Source organism: Larus michahellis, chromosome 11, assembly GCF_964199755.1.
Source record: "Larus michahellis chromosome 11, bLarMic1.1, whole genome shotgun sequence".
NCBI lineage: Eukaryota > Metazoa > Chordata > Aves > Charadriiformes > Laridae > Larus > Larus michahellis.
In genome coordinates this window covers 4,962,903-4,984,302 of record NC_133906.1, presented here as the reverse complement: position 1 = coordinate 4,984,302, position 21,400 = coordinate 4,962,903, and the positions used below count along the sequence as shown (strand labels likewise).

General features: G+C 37.3%; 1 protein-coding gene across 1 annotated transcript in view; it reads left to right on the top strand.

Annotated features, from left to right (window-relative positions):
* The window catches only part of DOCK2 (dedicator of cytokinesis 2), a 196,222-nt gene that overhangs the window by 49,102 nt on the left and 125,720 nt on the right, over positions 1-21,400 (top strand). The window contains exons 24-26 of the mRNA XM_074603976.1: positions 2,069-2,139; positions 2,789-2,895; positions 15,764-15,912. Coding sequence (XP_074460077.1) covers positions 2,069-2,139; positions 2,789-2,895; positions 15,764-15,912 — 327 coding nt within the window. The remainder of the gene's footprint in view (positions 1-2,068; positions 2,140-2,788; positions 2,896-15,763; positions 15,913-21,400) is intronic.

Sequence of the window (21,400 nt, the reverse complement as noted above, 5' to 3'; positions counted from 1 at the left end):
TAGATGAGCGCAGTGTAGAACACTTTCTGATAATTTTTGGAGTTAGTAGCTTACTTTAGGTTTATGTAGTTTGTTTTACCCTATTGTAACTTAAATTTCCTTATGCTGAATTTAAGAGACATAAGTAGTCAAGAATTGTGTTCCATTGGTTCCAGGCTTATGGTCTTTTTAGACTTGCTATCATGTATAGCAGTAGTTCATAATTAAAAATCACATTTGCTTGTATTTAGTTCAGTTTATCCCTTATTGTAGTTTAAAATATGTATAGACTTCAGGGGCTAGTGGAAACATACTTGTGTTGGGACTTCTTAAAATTTGTTTGGGTTTTATGCTTTGCCAGTATAAAACGGAAGGTGTCATCTTTACTGTTTTGTTACAATCCCTATAAACAAATGACATAAAGCAAGAGTTACTCCTGTTTTCATGGTGGGTACTGTACTCCACTATTCTGAGTGGGAAGAAATGGTGCAATTTCAGCATGCATTTATTGGATAACTTGTTTAATCCATCCTGTAGCGCACACCATATTACTTTGAAGAAAAGACAGTGTCTGTGTAATGCCTAGTTTTGGGATTTGTTTTAATTTTTTTTCACTAAACCAGGATGTATCATGGGTGGAACAGGCCCATTATGAAAAATAGAGCTAATCAGTAATAGAAGGCTTCACATTACTGTAACTTAGTTTTCAGCAAAATGTTAGTAGAAATTTACACCCTAAAATTGCACAATGACGTAAAGCTGTCATTACCTTTGTAAATCTTGTCATCCTGGACCAAGAAGAGGTTAGTCAAACTAAAAAGTTGTAAATTGATTCTCTTTACTATGGTTGGATTTATAGCAGCATGCAAATGTAATTGATGTGATTAAATCTATTTTCTTCAGTTGTAAGTTCATAATGGCAGCAGAGATTAACTATAGCTTTTTGCTAAGAGTTTTTGCCCTGTAACAAAAAATTGATGCTGTGGTCAAATTTTAGATTGGCAAAAATGTTTTTGGCAAAAAGATATTCTGGTTTTCATCTGAAATAAGAACAGAGAAAACAGCTAACTTGTTTTAGATAAATAACTATCCCTACATGTTGTTTCTTTTGTCAGTCAGTGATGACACAGCATCTTTACACAGATTTGAACTTCCATGAAAAGGCTCCACTTGTAGGTGACCTATTGAAATGGGAAGATGGGAGGGAAGGAAGAGACTTGGTGTCCTGCTTCAGATCTGTATCAATGTGGCCAGGTTCTCCTTTTTGACAAATTATTTAGCACTTTACCAAAAATACTGTCAAAACCACGGAGTCTATTTTTGCTTGGGATTTATTACAGCTCTCAGCCGAGAAGTATGGCATATCCTTCTGGATATGCAAAGCATTTGAGAAATACAAGCTTGTTAGTGGAAAGATAAGTCACAGGTCATTTTGTGAGCATAAAAATCATTATAGGCAGCTCTTAGTATCTAAAGTGTAAGTAGAGAAATGAGTGGACAGTGGCACAGAAAGTGTTAAGTGATTAACATTTTGGCTTTTTATTGCAAGATTTTTAGCTATGTGTGCTTTCAAAAGGTATTGTAGAGGCCAAATACTTTCAACCTAAAAAGGGACTTTATGACAGAGTTACGCAAGTTAGTCTTTAAGGGTGTTAGCCTGAAATGTTAGTGATGATTTTGAGCCTGAAAATTACCTGCTTAATTATTCTTGTCCATGTAAGAATAGTAACGCGTGTTTTTTTTCTCACCCTTGTCATCTTTTAAGGTTTGATTATTCCACTGCACTGTCAAAATATACCTCCGAAACTGACAGGATAAGATAAGCTATCAGATAGCTTAGCTGCAGGTGGTTGGTTAGGGAGATGATGCTCCGTTTAATCTATTTTGGAAAGTGTAGCTTTAGAGTGGATACATGACTCTTACCCTGACGTCAGCCTCCTGCATGGCACGTTTCTGGGATGGACTATAAAGTCCAAATTTATCATTGTTTGTTTTGTGTGCATCTGTTTCAGTGGTGTGCTCTGTACTGTTTGTATGCTGTATATGCAGATAAGCGTACAAAATTAACACAATCTGTATATCAATTCAGGTTGCTGCCTTGAAGTACATACCATCAGTTCTTCATGATGTTGAAATGGTCTTCGATGCCAAGTTGCTGAGGTGAGCTACTTTTGAACATTTAATAGCTGTATCACGTGGTGTATACAACGTATCGCTGCTGTCAACAATCAATTCCTATTGATCAGTTTAAGTCAACAAAGCTATGCCAGTTTGTACTGATCAAGACAGTGGTGGACCTCTGGGCATACGTTTTTAACAGAGTTCCCACGCGACTTACATAATGACAGAATTTGTTACTTAAGCACTAATTTGGTGAATAAAGTGAGCAAATGGAACAATCTTTTTTTTTTTTCCCCTTCCCCTCTCCTTGCCCCTCCCTTGAATAAACCCTATTCCAGAAAACCAAATCTGATTTTTGCAGTTTAAAATAAGATTTTTCTTTATTTGTCAGACAAAGATAAATTGCCTCTGCCACACAAAAGTATCTTTATTCCATTGAAAACAATGGAAAGTAATAAACATTTGTAAACATGGCCAAAATCTAGTTCATCCTCATCTTGTTTCTCTTGAAAGTTTTCTTTCTAACCTGCTACTGATCTCTCATCAACATTTGTGATACGGTAAATAAATCCAAGTCTTAAAAAGAAATAAATGTTTAGAAAGAGATAATCTGTTGCTCTTTCTGTCTTTATTAACACATGATGAATTCATCTGTATGGTATTTATGACGCTTTTCCTTTACATGCAGCCAACTACTATATGAATTTTACACTTGCATTCCACCAGTGAAACTACAGAAGCAGAAAGTGCAGTCCATGAAGGAAATAGTTTGCAGCAACCTTTTTAAAAAACAAGGTAAATATAAAGTGCCTTTAAGGCTTAAAATAAATAGGCGTGAAAATGTTGACTGAATTATGTTTTGCGCAATTCATGTTTGAAATTGAGTAAAACGAATACTGAAAGAGTGTGAATGTTAGAAGTCTGACCTGTGGAGAGGATTTGCTTCTTTCTACAAGATGTCTATTGTGCAAAGTGTGATTGCTAACCTAGAACAAGGAACAGGTGGGTCTCAGAGGAACACTTTTGTGGTTTTTTTTTTTTCCTATGATATAATGGCTAGATGGATGAAGCTATATATATCCTTTCAACACATTTGTGAGCTCTGTAGTGAAGTAGGAACATGAAGTCAAACCTCATGAACACAATTATATAAGGCCTCTGCCTGGTCAGAGGAAAAAAAGTCTGATTGTGCTGTAGTCTTAAATCTATAAATTAAAAAATAAATTATGTCTTCTCGGTGCGATTTTTTGCTAACATCAAACAGTTGACAGACAAACCAAGCAGCTGAGACCGTAAAGGCAGCATATAATACTTAAACCGCTTTCCGGCTTAGCTGTTTTGCACTGGTTCCTGTATAAAAGATGTGGAGATGCGGTGCTGGGAGACATCACTTAGTGGTAACCTGGCATTACTAGGTTAACAGTCGGACTTGATGATCTTACAGGTCTCTTTCAGCCATGATTCTGTGGCGATTCCAAAATAACCTGTAAATTTCATTTCTTTTTTTTTTTTCTTTTTTTTTTTTTTTTCCTTTGGAAGAGGGCAGGCATACTTTTCCACCATCCTCAGTGAAACCCAGCCAGGGTCAAATAGACGCTTGCAAGTGTATTTTCCTTTTCATGAGGCCATTTCATGGCGAAGCTGTCATTCCTCTTAGCACTAACACCAGCTAACAATGTTACTGTTGCCTCAGTGGTGTTACCTGAGTATCTCTAAGGACATTTAGTCATAGAGTTTCTCTTTTGGGTGATACTCTTTTTAACTTTCCTTTCACCCAACCTGTCTCTACATTACTAATGGCAGAAAATCAACCTTGGGATAATTGCAGGGTGTTTTCTATCTAACTGATATTTTATGATTACTTGCATTTTTTTTTCCCGTATTCCTTGGATTTAACCTTCAAGTTGTAATTACCATGGGGGAAAATCCACAACATGTTTAAATGTAGGCACCAGAGAGTGTGAAAAGACCAATACGCAATTAAGTATCTCTGATATAGTAGTATGAAATGTTTCTGCACTGTGCTATTGTAATATTGTGCACAGTAAATAGCAAACAAGTAATTTTTCTTGTGCACTGCCATGGTTTAAAATAGAAAATTCCAAAGATGCTTTTTAGCTATTCATTAAATACAATTGATTCTGAAATTAATTGGGTAGAGAACCAACTCTGTTTGTAGGGTATAAACAATGCCTGATTCATTACTCCAAGCAATGAGGTGGAAGGTAATTTACAAGAATGAAAGCATATGTAGTGTATCACAAAATAGGCTGCAGCATGATAATTAAGGTAAGATTGCCAGCAGTATCATTAACTAAAGTTCATATTTATCTAGAACAGGTAGTATTTTTTCCTGCCATGAATATGGATTATATTTAACTACATTGCTAATTACAGTGAAGTCTATTAATTTGCGTGTGTTTCAAATTACCATTTTTCCTTCAGGCTTTAGTATTTAGTCTCTTTCCATGTAGTTCATTACAGTTCCAGTTCAATTCATTTACTTCTATTCCCAATGGTATTGTCTTTATAATTTAATTGGATTTCATATATTGCAGAATCACAGAATTGTAGGGGTTGGAAGGGACCTTCAGAGATCATGTAGTCCAACCCCCCCCAATATTGGTATTCCTTTTCCTTTAGCCATTGGTCTTTACAGCGTCTTCTAAGGAAGCAGACTTGTGAAAACATGAAAATGTGCTTTTAAAAAAATAAGAAAAAATCCCGTGAAATTTGTTTTTATTAAATAAGTTACATGTGAACCTGAAGTTCCCGTAGCCTTGAGGTTAAACTGAATTTATTGGTACGTATTCCCAGGCATTCAAAAGTTTTCATGGTAGACTGGCATGGAATAGAGTGCTTTCGTCAGACAGGATTCTGTTGACTGCTGCTGTAACTGATCTTCAGAAGTCATACAGTGCTACAGCACTTTTACAAGCCTTTAAATTACATTGACAGATTTTTTTTTTTTGAGGCATTGATTTCTTGTTCCCACTCTGTAACGACAATATAGCTTAGAGGGGGTTAGGTAGTTCAGGTGTTGGAGTGGCTGAATGCAGGAAGACCGATGCTTTCAACTGCTTGTGCGCTTTCACCATCATGTTTAGGAGCATTCTGAGAGGATGTGTGAGCTCATGCACAGACATTTATCCAGTTTTGTCTTCAGACAATATTATGTCCCGCTTGGTTAGGGGACAAGAAGTCTTCTTAAACTTAATTGTTGACACTTTCCTTTTAGATCACTTGATAATTCATTATTTAAAAATATCAGAGGGAAAGAAATGGTTGTCTTGTCCTGTATAAGCCCCCCCCGCCCAGGATTTCAAAGTCTCATTTATGATGTAAGAAACTGTCTCCTGGCACATATCTTTCCCTTTGTATAGTGGGATGTAATGGATTATTGTGAAATTTTCTATTGGACCTATCAAATAAAAGTTTTGTTAGAATTGCTTTATTTCTATGTAAAGCTACTTTTGATGCATCACTGGCTTTTTTTAGGAAACCTATTGCCAAATTCCCTGACCATCTCCATTTTTGCGAGATGACCAAATGAAGACATAGCTATTTACAAATTACACACAATTTTTATTGTAGTTAGTGTTTCTGAGCTTATAGTCTTTGGAGCTAGATTTTTATTCGAAGCTGACCAAGGAATATTCACTGATATTATGCTGAAATTTGTAAATCAGTTTTTTATTGTTGTGAAATGTATATAAAATGCTTGAACATATGATAAAATGTGTATGTATGCATACTGCTGCTTTTGACTTTATATTCTCTAGAGCTCCACTCCTGCTTAGGAGTTTGTGCCGTAGCAGAACATTCTGAGATCTACTCCAAAGAATATAAGCCCTAAGTAGGTCACACAGATGGTCAGTGGCAGGGGTGGGAATAGAGTTTGAGTCTCTTGGCTTGAAATCCAGGTCCTCTGCTCACTACTGCATGTTCAGCATATGCAAACCACTTGCTGATTTTGGAAGAACAGCAGCAGGAGACATATGTTAGCAGTAGGGGTTAATTTGCCAGATGCCAGAAGAAATGCTGAGACTACAGTAATTTTTTTTTTCTGAACTGCAGAACTCTTTCTCTTGTACTTTTGCTTGAACAAGATAGGTACTTGCACACACCCATAATTAGACTGGTTTCCTAACATTCATGTGTACATTCCTGAGTTTTACCTGTGAAATATTCTGATTCTTTCATTACACTGCTTGAAAAGTGTTGTTAGTTCATGTGTTGGTGATCTAGAAGAGCAAAGATTTAAGTCAGATCTGAGGCTTATTCCTTAATAAGTAATGCACATATAAACGTGTTCTAAATTTCTGAGGTGCAGCTGAAGAAAACTGTCAGTAGGTCAGTCCTGTGCTATGAATATTGTGGGTGTGTTAGTAATTACATACAGGTTAAACTATGGTATCTCTTAAATTAGATTATTATCTTAAATACTGTAATATTAAATTTAAACAGAACCAATAAAATAAAATCCGTGAACTTTAATATAGTATGCGTAATATAGCATGATATACAAATGGGTTTGGTAATGTCATGTTTTTTTACAGTGGAGCCTCAGCAGTCTAAGATTGTCCTACTAGACTCTTTAATGAACTTTTCTGTCTGAAAAAACCAGGAAGATAATGACTTGTACTTTTGTGTTCTTTGGAATTCTTCTTTCTAAAGGTTTGAATTTGTTATGTGGGCTATGATCTGTCAGGAAATGCAAGTTTTACTCACTGTTCATAAATTCCTTTAAAATGGTTCTCTATTAAAACACAAAAATCTTTCCTGTGGATTCACTCTTGAATTTTGTACTTAAGTTTGAAAAGATTAGTTTAAGAAACACACTTCTGAGTAGTTTGTAGTTTTTGGGGTTTTTGGGGTTTTTTTGGTTTTTTTTCTTCCTCCTTTTGTAATATGCAGTAGTGTTTTTAGGGGTATGTTACCTTTAAAGTATTGCTTCAAACCCTGTATTTTTTTTTTGCCAGTTCTATTCCTGCAATATTTTCATATGGATAAGGATAGCATATACTTATCTGTAGGTATTTATCTGCATACATCTGTGATGAACATGTGTAGTTAAAACCATTACTTTTTCTCTGTTTATGGAGGAGTAGGTGACATGCTCGATATTGCTACTGGTAACTTTTTGTTAGACTTGACCCACTATGGCAGCTTTTTTAGTACATTTTTTTAAAAAAATTTTCAAATAGGGAGGGAAATCAAAATCAAGTTAGGTGGACTAGTTTTTAACAGTGAACTTCTAAATATATGTGTAAAAACTTTGTTTATAACTACTTCATGTAGAAAAAGAAAGAACAAAGGCGTACCACAGAAGTTGATACGAAGCTATTATTTTAGCAAAATTTTGTGTGTCAATTAAATGAAATGTGGAAACATGCAAGTTGGAATTCATCAATATTCCATAATCCAAACACAAGGCAAACTTTTAAATCTACCAGAGAGGGTATGCTGACAAGCATTCATGGCGAGCTGGCAGACTATAATGATTGTAAGCTGGAAAAGGCACCAAATGCTTAAAGTGTTGTTTTGGCTACTGCAATGATAGTGTTAGATCTGGCTGCCTTTGAATACATGGCATTACTCAGCTCCCGTGAGGAGTGGAGAAACTTGAAGGTATGCCTTCAAGTCAGGAAGTGGATGTATTCTGCAGTGTTATGCTTGGTCGCAGTCGTGTGCTGTGACCGTTAATGTTGTACCCATTCTGTATCTAACCTTACTGGCTGACACTTGCTTTGAATCATCAGCAACAGTGTTGTGTGCTGGCTTCACAGGATCAACCATTGTGTTTCTCCTTCCTATGTTGGTACTGTATTCCAGGAGACAAAAAGTATTTTCATCTTACAGTGCAGTATAGGTGACCTATGGTACCGCCCCTTTCCGTGGCTTTGAATTTGAACTGTGAAATTTGAATTTAGATTTAGCAATGAATAAAATATATACAATTGTGAATTCATGGCTTCTGGGCTTCTAGCAGAGTTAAATGGCAAATAACGAAGAGGGAGGACTTTTAATAGAAAGATGCCTGCAGTTGTGAACAGATGTCCTTTGTGAAGAAGCATGGCACTTTAACTGAGCACTGACTGCCATCAGAAGTCTCTCCTTGTTGAAGGAATATTGTTCACTGATTTTATTTCTAAGGCTTTGCTCTAAATCTGTATTCAGGTGACACCTATGTCCTTATTAAATCAGCATGCCAGTTTTTAAGTGGGCCTGAAGCCATCCTAACAGATGGATATGACTACAGGCATGCCAGGGAATCAAGAGGAGTGTTTCCTAAGGGAGACAAAAGTGGTGTTAAATCTTTATTACCATTTTGGCTGCACGTATGAGGCAGTCAGGAATGAAGCCCATCTGTGATTTTTTGCTGAAGGAGACCCAAATGTCTTTTTTTTTTTTTTTTATGGCATTATTGCATTAATGACTTAGAGTTTGAATTTCACTTACCTAGTACAGAAGAAATCATTATAGATATCTTCTGAAACAGAATAAGGTGACTAGAGGGGTTACAAAAAAAACACAACCCAACCCAAAACTAAAAACATGTTACTCCATAATCTTTTATGAGAATGAATCTACCTATCCTTATTCAGGAAGGTGCTACCAGGGAACTTCTCTCTGAGAAGTGCATTGACTTTGGGGTTGATAAATACATAGAACAATATGTCTTTTGACAGACCTTGCTAAAATAAGTGCAAGATGCTGAAACTGTATGGTGATGTTCTATGTGTTCAAATACAGTTTGGGGCAGCACATGTTTTATTCTGGCTTTTAGAAAAGGAGCCAGTCAGAACAGTTGTTTTTTCAGGGGTTTGAACATTAAGGAGGGGTATATTTGTCTCCAGCAATGTTATCACATCATTTATCAAGCAAAAAAGCAGTTAGTAATTAAATAGGCATCTGCCCCTGCCGTGGTGTCTCTCCCCCATCTGTCTTGAGCTTTCTTGGGGTGGGAGAGGAGAGGTGTGTCTGTCTGGATTGCTTAGTCATAGAATCATTTAGTTTGAAAAGGCCCTTAAGATCAAGTCCAGCCATAAACTTAACACTGCCAAAAGTCCACCACTAAACCATGTCCTTAAGTGCCGCATGTCTTTAAAGACATCTGCATGTCTCTTAAATACCTCTAGGGATGGTGACTCAACCACTTCCCTGTCCAGCCTATTCCAGTGCTTGATAGCCCTGGAGGCTGTTTCCTCTTGTCCTATCGCCTGTTACTTCGTAGAAGAGACCGAACCCCACCTCGCTACACCCTCCTTTCAGGTAGTTGTAGAGAGTGAGAGGGTCTCCCCTCAGCCTCCTTTTCTCCAGACTAAACAACCCCAGCTCCCTCAGACGCTCCTTGTAAGACTTGTCCTCCAGACCCCTCACCAGCTTCGTTGCCCTTCTCTGGACCTGCTCCAGCACCTCAATGTCTGTCTTGTCATGAGGAGCCCAAAACTGAACACAGTATTCGAGGTGGGGCCTCACCAGTGCTGAGTACAGGAGACAATCACTTCCCTGGTCCTGCTGGCCACTTTATTTCTGATACGTGTCAGGATGCTGTTGGCCGCCTTGGCTACCTGGGCACACTGCTGGCTGTCAGCCAACACCGCAGGTCTTTTTCTTCTGGTCAGCTTTCCAGCCACTCTTTGCCAAGTCTGGAGTGTTGCATAGGGTTGTTGTGACCCAGATGCAAGACCTGGCACTTGGCCTTGTTTAACTTCATTATATTGGCTTTGGCCCATTGATCCAGCCTGTCCAGATCCGTCTGTAGAACCTTCCTACCCTCAGGCAGATCAACACTTCTGCCCAACTTGGTGTCATCTGCAAACTTACTGAGGGTGCACTCAGTAATGAGTCCAGATCATCAAATACTACAACAGAAAATTTTACTTTGGCTCTTTATTTTCTTGATTACTGTCTTCCATGGTTTTCTTATTTTCTTTCTCCTTTTCCCTAGTCAATGAGTTGTCGACGCTCAAATGAGCGCTTTGCTCATTTTGCTTACTTAACTTGTGCAATGATACCTTAATATTATAATCAGGAATTTATACACCCGTTGAATAATTTTTTCTTTTCCCTAGATAATAGTGGAATTTCATGTTTTGTATAATGTTCCAGTGAAAAAGTTTTAATGGGGTTTTTAAAGATGAGAGGGCATAACTACAGTTTTATGTTAATACTAGTCCACCTGCAGGCTCAGGCTGAGACCAGGGCTTGTTTGCTACGGATGCTAGTCTTTTTCAGTTACTTTGGTTGCATGCGTTCACCAGAACATCTTGGACTTGCATCCTCATATGGGACAACTTGAACTGGAAGGGATCATATAAAAGTAAATTAACTTTTGTTTTCTAAGACTATTGTCTTTTGTGTATGAATAATGTCCTAGAAGTACATTATCTGGGTTTACTAAACACAAAATAAAATAATTCTCCTGTATTGCCTTAACTAACAAGCTAGAGTTTATCTAGCAGCCAGTCATAAAATACAGGCATATAGCCTTAATCTAAACCAAAATAACTAATACAGAAAATACAATTTGCTTGTAAAAATATATTGAACAATTTTCTCATTAATTACAATTGCAGATTTTGTTTGGCTTTTTTTAAAAAGGAAATAATAGAGCTAAGGCTAGTTATACGACCTTTGAATTTGCATGTAGCTTGACACTTCAACATTGTTCACATCTGAAAATGCACTGTAAATAATTAATCAGCTGCATATGTTAAGTCCTTTTAATAGATTCTCTATGTATCAAATATGGATCAAATTTTTATTTATATTGCGAAGTACAGCTGGGAATAATGAAGCTTGCAGAGTAATTAGCTCTTAAAACTGGAGGAAATCAATTGTACCTTCTGCCTCAGCAGTTCTTTCAGTACAATAGGAAAACTTTGTCTACACAAGAAGCCCTGCTTTCTTAATATTTAAGAAGTATGGAATGGCTTTATGCATAAGAATTATTAATAAGTCAAAGATATATTTCTTTTATCAAAATACATGTGTGTGTGGTTTTTAAATGAGTTCTAGGCAATGGTGGGAATTTTGCGTTCTGGTAGGAAAAGTTTTAAATGGCCTTTGAAACCCTGCTGTGGAGGAGTTTTAAACTCCATGAAGTTTACTTCCACTCCTTTTTAAGGTGTCCAGCACAACTTGTAACTCATTATTGGTCATAATGGGTATCACTGGCATGTGAAGTCAGATGTGATTTAGTTATTAATATTCACATAATATCTACCTTGAAGTCCTAGCTTTTTTTCTATATCAGTATAAATTTAAAATGTACTTTAGCTAAAATACAGAATTCCCCTTGAACAGGGACTTCATTCAGTCTAGTCTTTTACTTTACTTTTGAAACAGAGCTCATTAAGTACAGATGTTTATTATGATTTATTACCCAATTGCTTCCTGTAGCTTTAAAAGCTACCCAAAGAGAACTTTTATGTTTGCTAGCTGTTAGATGTTTCAAGGGAGATCTTAATGGCTTAAAAATTGAGCTGGATATTATTTTGGAGAAGCGGGGGCAATAAGTGTGTTTATCCTGGCTGATGTGAAACTGGTATGTGCATATAACATTCCTCTTTAAGTGGTGAAAAGTGGCTGAAATGTCATGCAATTTGATATGACTTTGAACTTTGCTGTTAGGAACAGGCCTGTTAGCATAGCAGCCCCTACTGATTTTTTTGAACCGGAAATGTTTTAAAAGCACTATTTTTAAGAATGGTAGTTATGAGAAAACAGTTGCCAGCTAAATGTCTTACATGCTGTTGATTTGGAATCCATATTCCTACGACATGTGATTGCAGATTAGTTAAAGGTTGGATGTGTTTGTTTAAATATTTCCATCTCTGTGTTGTATTAATTGTAGCTGTTACTGTGTCTATTGCAGAATGTTAGAGTAATAGTTATGTGTCCTAATAAAAAGTGCAGTTTGTACACAGCAGGTTTAGAGCAGAGAACTTGTGACACAAAATGTTGCCATGTGTAGTCGTAGGTGTAATGGCAGACAAGTATGTACAGTGATACTGTATGCAGATGAGCTTTATTACCTATCATATGAGTTTGTGTATTGGATCCATAATGCTATAGGAGAGATGGGGGGTTTAGCTTGTGATGAATCATTCCTTCAGCCTGTCTTGCACGTGGATAGAGAATCTGAGAAGGAAGACAGAGATGAGGTAGAGTGGGTATCAGAAAAGAGAAATTGAATTTTTGATGTCACTCAGTTCTTGCTGCATGTGTACGTTCATATAAGTTAAACGTATGTGAAGCAACATTTTTGCCTCTCTACAGATGCTGTGCAAGTGATATGGACTGAATCAACAAGAAAAAGGTTTCTCCCATCTGTCTTTAGAGTCATGATTTTGATGTCTTTTCTTCTGGTCTAGGAAACTTTGATGCTTGAGTCTATGGGTGAAAAAATTACAAGCCTTAAAAATGTCGTCATTTACATATATAGGTATATACGTAGAGATGTACTTTGTTCCTAACTTTCTGACTGTCTCCATTCATTTTCCAAATATTCAAGGTCTAGCAGTCTCCTGTAACTTTATTGCTATATGCTGGCACTTAATTGTTATCGTAGTTGGCTGCTGTCGTCTGTTTCTGAGGATTAGCAGCTGGTCATCTGCAGTGCACCAAGCTATGCTACCATTAATTAGCAATTTTTGCAATAAAGGGTCATAGAAAAGTTCAAGTTGGAAGGGACCTGAGAATGTGTCTAGTGCAACCTCCCACTCAAAATGGGGTCAGCTGTGAGGTCGGTCCAGGCTGCTGTGGGCCTGCTCCAGTTGGGTCTTGAAAATCTCCAAGGACAGGGACTCGGCAACTTGTTCTTTCCACTGCTTGACTTCATGATGAAGTTTTTCCTTATATCCAGTCTGAACTGCTTGTTTCAGTTGTGAGTCAAGTTTTTATTTGTTTTTGTCTCATCCACTTCAAAATCTGTTAAATGCCTGCCGTCTTTCAGTAACAGACTGGAAATCCACTGCAGTCCATTTTAATTTCTCTTTTGCAACTTCATAAGTGAGTTCCTTGCGTGTATCTCACTGATGTGAGATACAGCTTCTATCTCGGCAGCATATGGGCTGTATGGAGAAGTTAAAAGTCTAGCATATAACTCTTACACCCCAACTCTGCTGTGGGAATGAAACAGTCATTGCTGTTTTAGAGAAGTGGGTGTTTATACTAGTAGGTTTAGCAGGTGTTTCCACTAATACACTTATGGTCTTTTTCATAACCATCATGAAATAGAACTTGGTTAGCAATAAATGTTATGTCCAAAGGAAAAAGTATCTTAAATATTTTTGGAGTGGTCAGAACCTTGATGAATGAATCCTGAGCTGACCATACTATAAACTTATTTCCACCTGAATAGCCTTAGACTGTTGAAGGACAGTTTCCACAGATGGCAGTGAAAACAGAATGGAAGTTTGTTTTCTAGCTTTTTCAAAAGTAGGTAGGTAATAATCTAATTTACAATTTGTACATATTTGTCGACTGAATATATAAAACCTTATAAAAAAAAAAGCGCTATCACATTTCAGCAAGTTTTCAAGGTATTGCGTAGCGTATAACTTTGAACATTGCTAATGTTGTTTCTTTGGTTTAGTTTTTGGTCAAGAAGCTAATGACACTGCATTTGTTGCATTTGTAATTAGTTATTAGAAGTGGTTCATATGAGCAAATCAAGAATTTGCTAACTATCAAATTATGCCTCAGTTTCCGAAAACTGTATAATGTTTGATGTCTACAGCTGGTGACTACAGATCTATCGGTATTGATGACTCTTGGAGGGCAGTTTTTCTCTTGTCTCCATGGTCACAAATCCACACTGAAGTGCATTAGGAGTGTTAGTATTACCTGCTGCTACTCTCTACTAAGTGCTTTGTAGATGCAGCTATTTGGTTTCTGAATCAGAGGGGTAGGCTGTGGCTTGTGTTAAGTGCAGGAAGCTTGTCTATGTGCAGAATCCATCACACAAATGAACTGTAAGCTGTGTGAAATTCCTTTTTATGCTGCTTTTTGAACAAGTCCTGTGTTGGTATGCGTTCTTTAACTGCTGTTTTACTAGCGAGTTCGTAATTTAGTCACTGAGAAAGATATTTCTTGTAGCTTGGAACAAGGGTTATAGAAAATCAGATAAATAGCTTTTTATTCGTGTTGTGGCATTACCAAGAGTAGAGATACTTTCTGAGGCAAGAAATTACACTGGCCCTTAGATGTAATAAAAAGCTCCTGGCTTTACATGGCTTGGAGCTGTTACTTGAAATAAGAATAATCTGCACGGATAGCTTCTGTGGCTTCATCTGCAAAATTCAGAAACTTATAACCTACTTCCCATTCTTTTCCTCTCTTTCTTACACTCTTGCCTTCCTGTACTAGCACCCTTATTTGGGGGATTCTGAGCCCCTGGCTTGTTTTAAGTCCCATTGGATACAGTTTCAGCATGGCTCACGCTCCACTAGTTCATCAGTGAGTATGCTGTAAGTCCAGGGAAAGGTATTCTAAATCATTCTGAAAAGAAAAAATAACAAGCCGCATTTTCATTTTTGTTTGCAGTAATTAAGAAGTTTTCTAGTTTTGTTCTATTATTTTTTCAGAAACTGTGATATGTGGTATTGATAGAAAATAGTATCCAGTTGGTGATACAAATATTTTTCCAAAGACAGACAAGAATTTTAAGCAATAGGAAGTGAGTTGAGTGGAAATGGGTAAGAACTTCAGCTCACTGTCTGTGACTAGAATGCTTCTGTAGTTCTATACAAATTTTATTCTGAGGTGGAACCTTTGAAGCTACATTTAGCTCTGTTTTCTTCGTAGGTTATCTTCATGAAGATAACAAATCTTTGAAGCATCTGCTCAGCGTTCTTCATGCTGTTGTGTCGTACTCTTTAATTACATAGCACTGTACAAATAAGTTGCTACTTCAATCACTCAGTGCATGTATCAAATTATAAAAAAATAATCTTCTGTATCTTTTATTCCTAGATAGACAGTGCCTTCATTGAAGTTATTTCAAATTTGTGCATCTTGTCTTCCCAACGTTTCCTATAAGCACCTCTGTCTTAAAAAGTCAATGTACACATGGGTTTGAAATGTAACTTACTATTTGTGTCAGCTTCCTTAGATTTAAATAAGGATCAATGTATGCATACCTCTCGCTCTCGTAGGCTTGATAGGCCTTTCATTAGAGTCTTTTCCTTATCTGCATTCTTTTATGTGTACTTAGAAGTTATGTTTCAAAATGGTGCGCAAAGAACAATTCTGTTGCTTTGTGTCTTATTTTCAGAAAGAATAATTTAGTTTAGTATTTTTCTTACATTAAAATCCTGTCACTGATTAAACATAGCTTATTTCTAGATGCTTTGTATGTAAAGTGAATAATTTGTCACTAAGTGTTTCAGACAAGCTAAACAGCCTTCAGAATTTAACTGAAACAAACTATTTTTATAAGGAAGGTGTGTCTTTCATACATAAGAAATACTGTTGACTTAAAATACCATACAAGTTTAAGAGTATCCCTGAGGCGTGACTGGAAGATCAATAATTCCATGTTGGAAGGGACTGTAGCTGTTAAAGCATGTTGTGTTTCACTGTTTGGAGGAGGGTTTATTTGGAAGTAGTATTTGATTTAGATTTGTTCTTAAGATAACTTGCTTTCTTTCAGAATGCAGGGACATTCTGCTTCCTGTGATTACAAAAGAGCTGAAGGAATTACTGGAACAGAAGGATGATCAGCAGCTCCAGGTCCAAGAGAAGAAGTACTGTGTTGAATTACTTAATAGCATCCTGGAGGTTCTGAGCTGTCAAGACCCTGTAAGTATCGATGATGATGTAGATGGCCCAAGTCTGTAGTAAGCCTGAGCTGATTAGGTAGTAAATTATTGATGCTGATGAATCTCATTTAAATTTTTAATACAAGTCAGTGGCAAATTGAACTTTTCTCCTATTTTTCATAAACATAAGTTAAAGGGCAGTTGAGGTATTAAAGGTGAAGTACTGAAATGAAATCTATGCTATCTTTTTTTATTTCTCAATTTTATATTCTTTAAATAGTCAGCTGCTGTAAAGCACCACAGTATTATTAAAAGCAGTGATGCTGCTGTGTTTTTTTTCCTAGCAAATGTTTAGGCACTTTTAGTTTTGACTGGTGAGTTTCAATGGAATATACGTACTGAAATTAGTTAGAATGTTATGACACCAAGCTGGGTATCGATGACACCGAGCTAAGTGGTGCAGCTGACATGCCTGAGGATTGGGATACCATTCAGAGGGACCTGGAAAAGCTCAAGGAATGGGTCCACGTGAACCTTTTGACATTCAACAAGGCCAAGTTGCAGGGAGTCCTGCACCTGGGTTGGGCAGTGCCCAGTATCAGTACAGGCCGGGGGATGAAAAGCTGGACATAAGCTGACAATGTGTGCTTGGAGCCCAAGGTGCCTTCTAACCCAAACCATTCTGTGATTCTATCCTGGGCTGCATCAAAAGAAGCATGTCCAGGAGGTCAAGGGAGATGATTCTGCCCCTCTACTCTGCACTGGTGAGACCTCACCTGGAGTGCTGTGTCCAGCTTTAGGGCCCTCATCACAGGAAAGACATGGACCTGTTGGAGCGGGTCCAGAGAAGGCCACAAAAATGCTCAGAGGGCTGGAGCACCTCTGCTGTGAGGACAGGCTGAGAGAGCTGGGGTTCTTCAGCCTGGAGAAGAGAAAGCCCTGGGGAGACCTTACAGCAGCCTTCCAGTACTTAAAGGGGGCCCTACAGGAAAGAAGGGGACTGACTTTTTAGCAGGGCCTGCTGCAATAGGACAAGGTATAATGTTTTTAAACTAAAATAGGGAAGATTTAGGCTAGATACAAGGAAGAAATTTTTTGCGATGAGGGTGGTGAAACAGTGGCACAGGTTGCTCAGAGAGGTGGTGGATGCCCCATGCCTGGAAACATTCAAGGTGATGTTGGACGGGGCTCTGAGCAACCTGATCTAGTTGAAGATGTCCCTGCTTATTGCAGCGGCGTTGGACTAGATGACCTTTGAAGGTCCCGTCCAACCCAAAGTATTCAATATTTCTGTGATTATTCTAAGTATTTAGAATAATATTCAAATTTAATCTTTTTTCTTTTATCAAAACCTTTGTAGTTGCTGAGAAAAATGTTTTTCAGTGTGCAGATGTTGTAGGCTGTGGTTTCTGCTTTCAGCACTGTCTGTGTAAAACAGATTACTCTTTACTGTACTTCACTTTGAGTTTCTTTCTCAGGCTTGTGGAGTTTTGGAGCACTGCAGAAATTGTAATCTGGGTGGTTGCTTTTCTCATTTGAGAGGATATTGAATTGACTTTTTAGTCCCTGACTTATTAGTGACCATTAGGTTATTCGATGAAGTTTCATGATAGTTTGAAGAATTTATTCTGACAAAACCTTGTATTAATTAATTACATTAAGAATGTCATTTCTGCTATGAATACATGCTGGTTTCTCCTGAGCTATAGTTTTCTGATGCATGTGTTCAAACTTTTTAGGTTTTTGTATAAAGGCAAGTTGTCATTTTAATTGTTTTTCTCTGTGGGTCCTTAGATCATTTTCTGCTAATGAAATCATTACAGCATGTTGGTTTGTTTCGTAAAAGTATTTCAGTTTGAAACTGAAGAGGCTTGTCTGTTTGTACAGGGCAATCTTCATGTATATTCTAGGCTATTTTCCTCCTTTTAGACAAAAGAACTTCATGAGGGATTGTTACAAGATGATACTTAAGGGGTATTGGAATATTTGAATTTCAAATGGAATTTGTAGGAGAAATGGTGAAAGCATGAGAGGGCAAAGAGTGGAGTTAAAAGTTGGTAGGGCTATAATGTAAAGTAAACCAGTTTCATTACTGTATACTTTAAAAGGATTAATACTTTCTGCATGTGAACCACATAAATTTAGTTTATTTTCAAACTTAACAGTTACAGTCCCTAGTAACAGTAGCTGATATGTCAAAGACTTGTTCATCCTACTGAAAACATGGGTTTGGAGCTCATGTTTGTGTGAGGGAGAACATTGCTATATGCAGAGCAGCATGAAGAAGTTGAATTCTTCTTGCTTGGTAAGGGTTACATGTAGCCCTATGATGTCTGAAGACTATTTTGTAGGTTATAACTTGTCCAGTTTCCAAGAGTAGGAACTGATCCAGAACGATGTAGAAACAGGAGGGGCTGTTTTCCAGAGAAAAAGTATTTGAAAATATAAGGTTTTTTAAAAGGCATCCTATTTTATTTATTTCTCAAATTACTGTTTCTAAAGAACAACACCCCTTTCAACCTGTGTCTTACTCATATTTTAAGTGTAACTCTTGGCACTAAACCAGTTACTAAGTAGAGTTCTTGCTAATAAGTGTTTTTGTTCATTTTTGGAAATTCTTGTAAGTTTCAATCTTGGAGAAAAAAAATTAAAGTGTAGATACATTTTAATTATTTTTTTTTTATTCCTCAATATTAGTAAAAACATAAAGCTTGAGGGATGGATGGTGACCTATATCCTATAGAAATGCCTGTAGAAAAAAGGTGTAAATGAAGTTCAAAGGTGATTGAAGAAAAGCAAGTGTTTGTTTCAATGAATTCCACATTTGAGAGATTTGTAACTGCTGGTTTTGGACAGTTCTGCAAATGCATTAATGTACATATGCCTCAAGGACTTAAAAAAAAATAAGCCAACAAATACTTTAGATTTCATTTGGGAACATTTTTGTTGAAAGGTACTTGGTTAGTGTGATGCTGCTGAGAGCTTTTGAAAAGCTCTTAATTTTTTTCCTTCAGATGTTCTTCCCTGATATCCAGCAAATGCTTAGCTGTATTTAAAATCAAATGCATTTTATCACTGAGGAGAATATTATTTTAATAATAGGATTTTTTGTTGTGGGTTTGTTTTGTTTAGTTTTTTTCACCAATCGGTATGCTGTGTATGTATAAACACAGCTGGAGACCAGAGGTTTAATGGGTGGTTGAATTCTTCACAGGTTTGGACTTCAGTCTTTTAACTATCCAATTAAAATTATGTAATTTGTATAGAATGATGTTGTTTAAAAGCATGTGATGCATTCTGTGCTTTTCACAGAATCATAGATGGGTTCGGGTTGGAAGGGACCTTAAAGCTCGTCTCGTTCCACCCCCCTGCCCTGGGCAGGGACACCTCCCACCGGACCAGGCTGCTCAAAGCCTCATCCAGCCTGGCCTTGAACCCCTCCAGGGATGGGGCAGCCACAACCTCCCTGGGCAACCTGTTCCAGTGCCTCACCACTGTTACAGTAAAGAATTTCTTCCTAATATCCAATCTAAATCTACCCTCCTTCACTTTGAAGCCATTACCCTGTGTCCTATCATTACACTCCCCGATAATGAGTCCCTCCCCATCCTTCCTGTAGGCCCCCTTTAGGTACTGGAAGGCTGCTCTAAGGTCTCCTCGGAGCCTTCTCTTCTCCAGGCTGAACAACCCCAACTCTCTCAGCCTGTCCTCACAGCAGAGGGGCTCCAGCCCTCGGATCATCTTTATGGTTCTCCGCGGGACCCGTTCCAACCTCCTGTTGAAGGAGGTAGGCAGGCAGACCTTTTTGCATTAGGACAAACAATGGCTTTTTAGGCAACCCATTATGTCATGAAAATTGCTGAGAATTTAAAACACACACATTTAAAAAAACCCCACCACATTCACATTTGTTTAGAACAAATGACATTTCCTTAATAGCTTCATTTAAGGAAGATAACCTGTAAACTGGAAATTCTCTGAGATGTTTGAGTGGCCGTTATCTACAGATTGCATTTGCAATAAATACTGATGAATTTGTAGTATAAGCAGAAAAGTCCCTTGGAGTGGGTTTAAATCCAGTTGTGGTGTCAGCATATGACGACCCCTCTGGAGGCATCATATTCATGAGTGTAAGGAACATTGTAGAATATTTGGGACATCAACAAAAGAACTAGATGCTTCTGTTGAGAAAAATACATACCCTGGCATGCCTTCTGGCAATACAATTGCTAATCAGAGATAATATGGATGTTAGAATATGTTAAGGTATATGTCATTAAACATAAGGCTGTTTGGTTTTTTTTTCTTTTTTAACTACAACAGAGTGTCTATCACTAGTAGTTTTTTTTGTTTCCTTGTTGGAGAATCCATGGGTCACAGTCTCATTTTTTCAGCTGTGCAAACACTGTTCCTGCTTTAGTAATAAAAATCAGCTTTTGAGATGACTTACCTGAAGGAGAAAAGAAGACTAAAGGAATGGAACACCTTCAATACAGCAGTATCTAAGGCATCAGACAGTCATTTGTCTTTAAGAGACAGTGCAGATTTCTCTAGGTTGCAAGATAGATGTTTACTTTCCAGCTAAAGTGAAAAATGTTGTTTCAAGGGTATGCAGTTTTGACTTGCAATAGGGAGTACTTTGTATCCCATACTCTTGCCGGCAAATGGAAAAGGTTCACATGCAGCCAGGTTATTATGGTAGTAGTATGTAGGTGGTCTCCTTCAGAATGCCTTTATTCAGTGTGATCTACATATAGAGAATTGTTTTGGTAATTAACCAAATTATTTCTTATGGGCTTGCACTTGAACCTTAAGATTAATGCAATTTTCTATTGAACAAATAATTTCCTGTATCTCAGCATCTTTCTAAGAAAATCGATGCTTTAACCTGCTGGAGGAGAAAACTTAAGGCATTAGCAGCAGACTCCGTTTACAATATTAATTGTAAGCTGTCATGAGAACACCAACGTCCTGTCCATATTTCTTCTGTGTTTCCATCTGAATAGAGAAATCTGGGTTTGGATTAGTATTTAAAACTTTTTCTAAACTTGATATTTTTGCATTGTATTTATTCTGTGAAAATCACCAGAAGTGGAATATACACAAAGGGCAGAATAGAAGCAGCAGTAGTTTTATGGTTTTTGTGGTCAAAATTTATATTGTGAGGTGTTCTTTGAAGTTGTTACAGAATTTTTGAAGAATGTATTATTTTTTTTTTGTCAAAGAAAAAGATATTGTTACATTACCAGCTCTGCTCTACTGTTTTGCCCTGCATTGTTTGGCAAGTGAGAACATGTGAATCATCAGATCCTTGTGTTCAAACAGCTGCTGTCTGGCTGCTGGGTGCTGCAGGTAGGAAGTACATTAAGAACACTGGTTTATGGTAAGGACTTTATTTTTATGACTTAGCAGTCATTGTTAGGCATCTGGGTGAGATGCTTATGTTTGATTTTAAATAGCCTCTACAGCAGACAGCTTTCGGACATTAGATGACATAGTTTTGACTGAATCATGTCTAAAATTAGCTT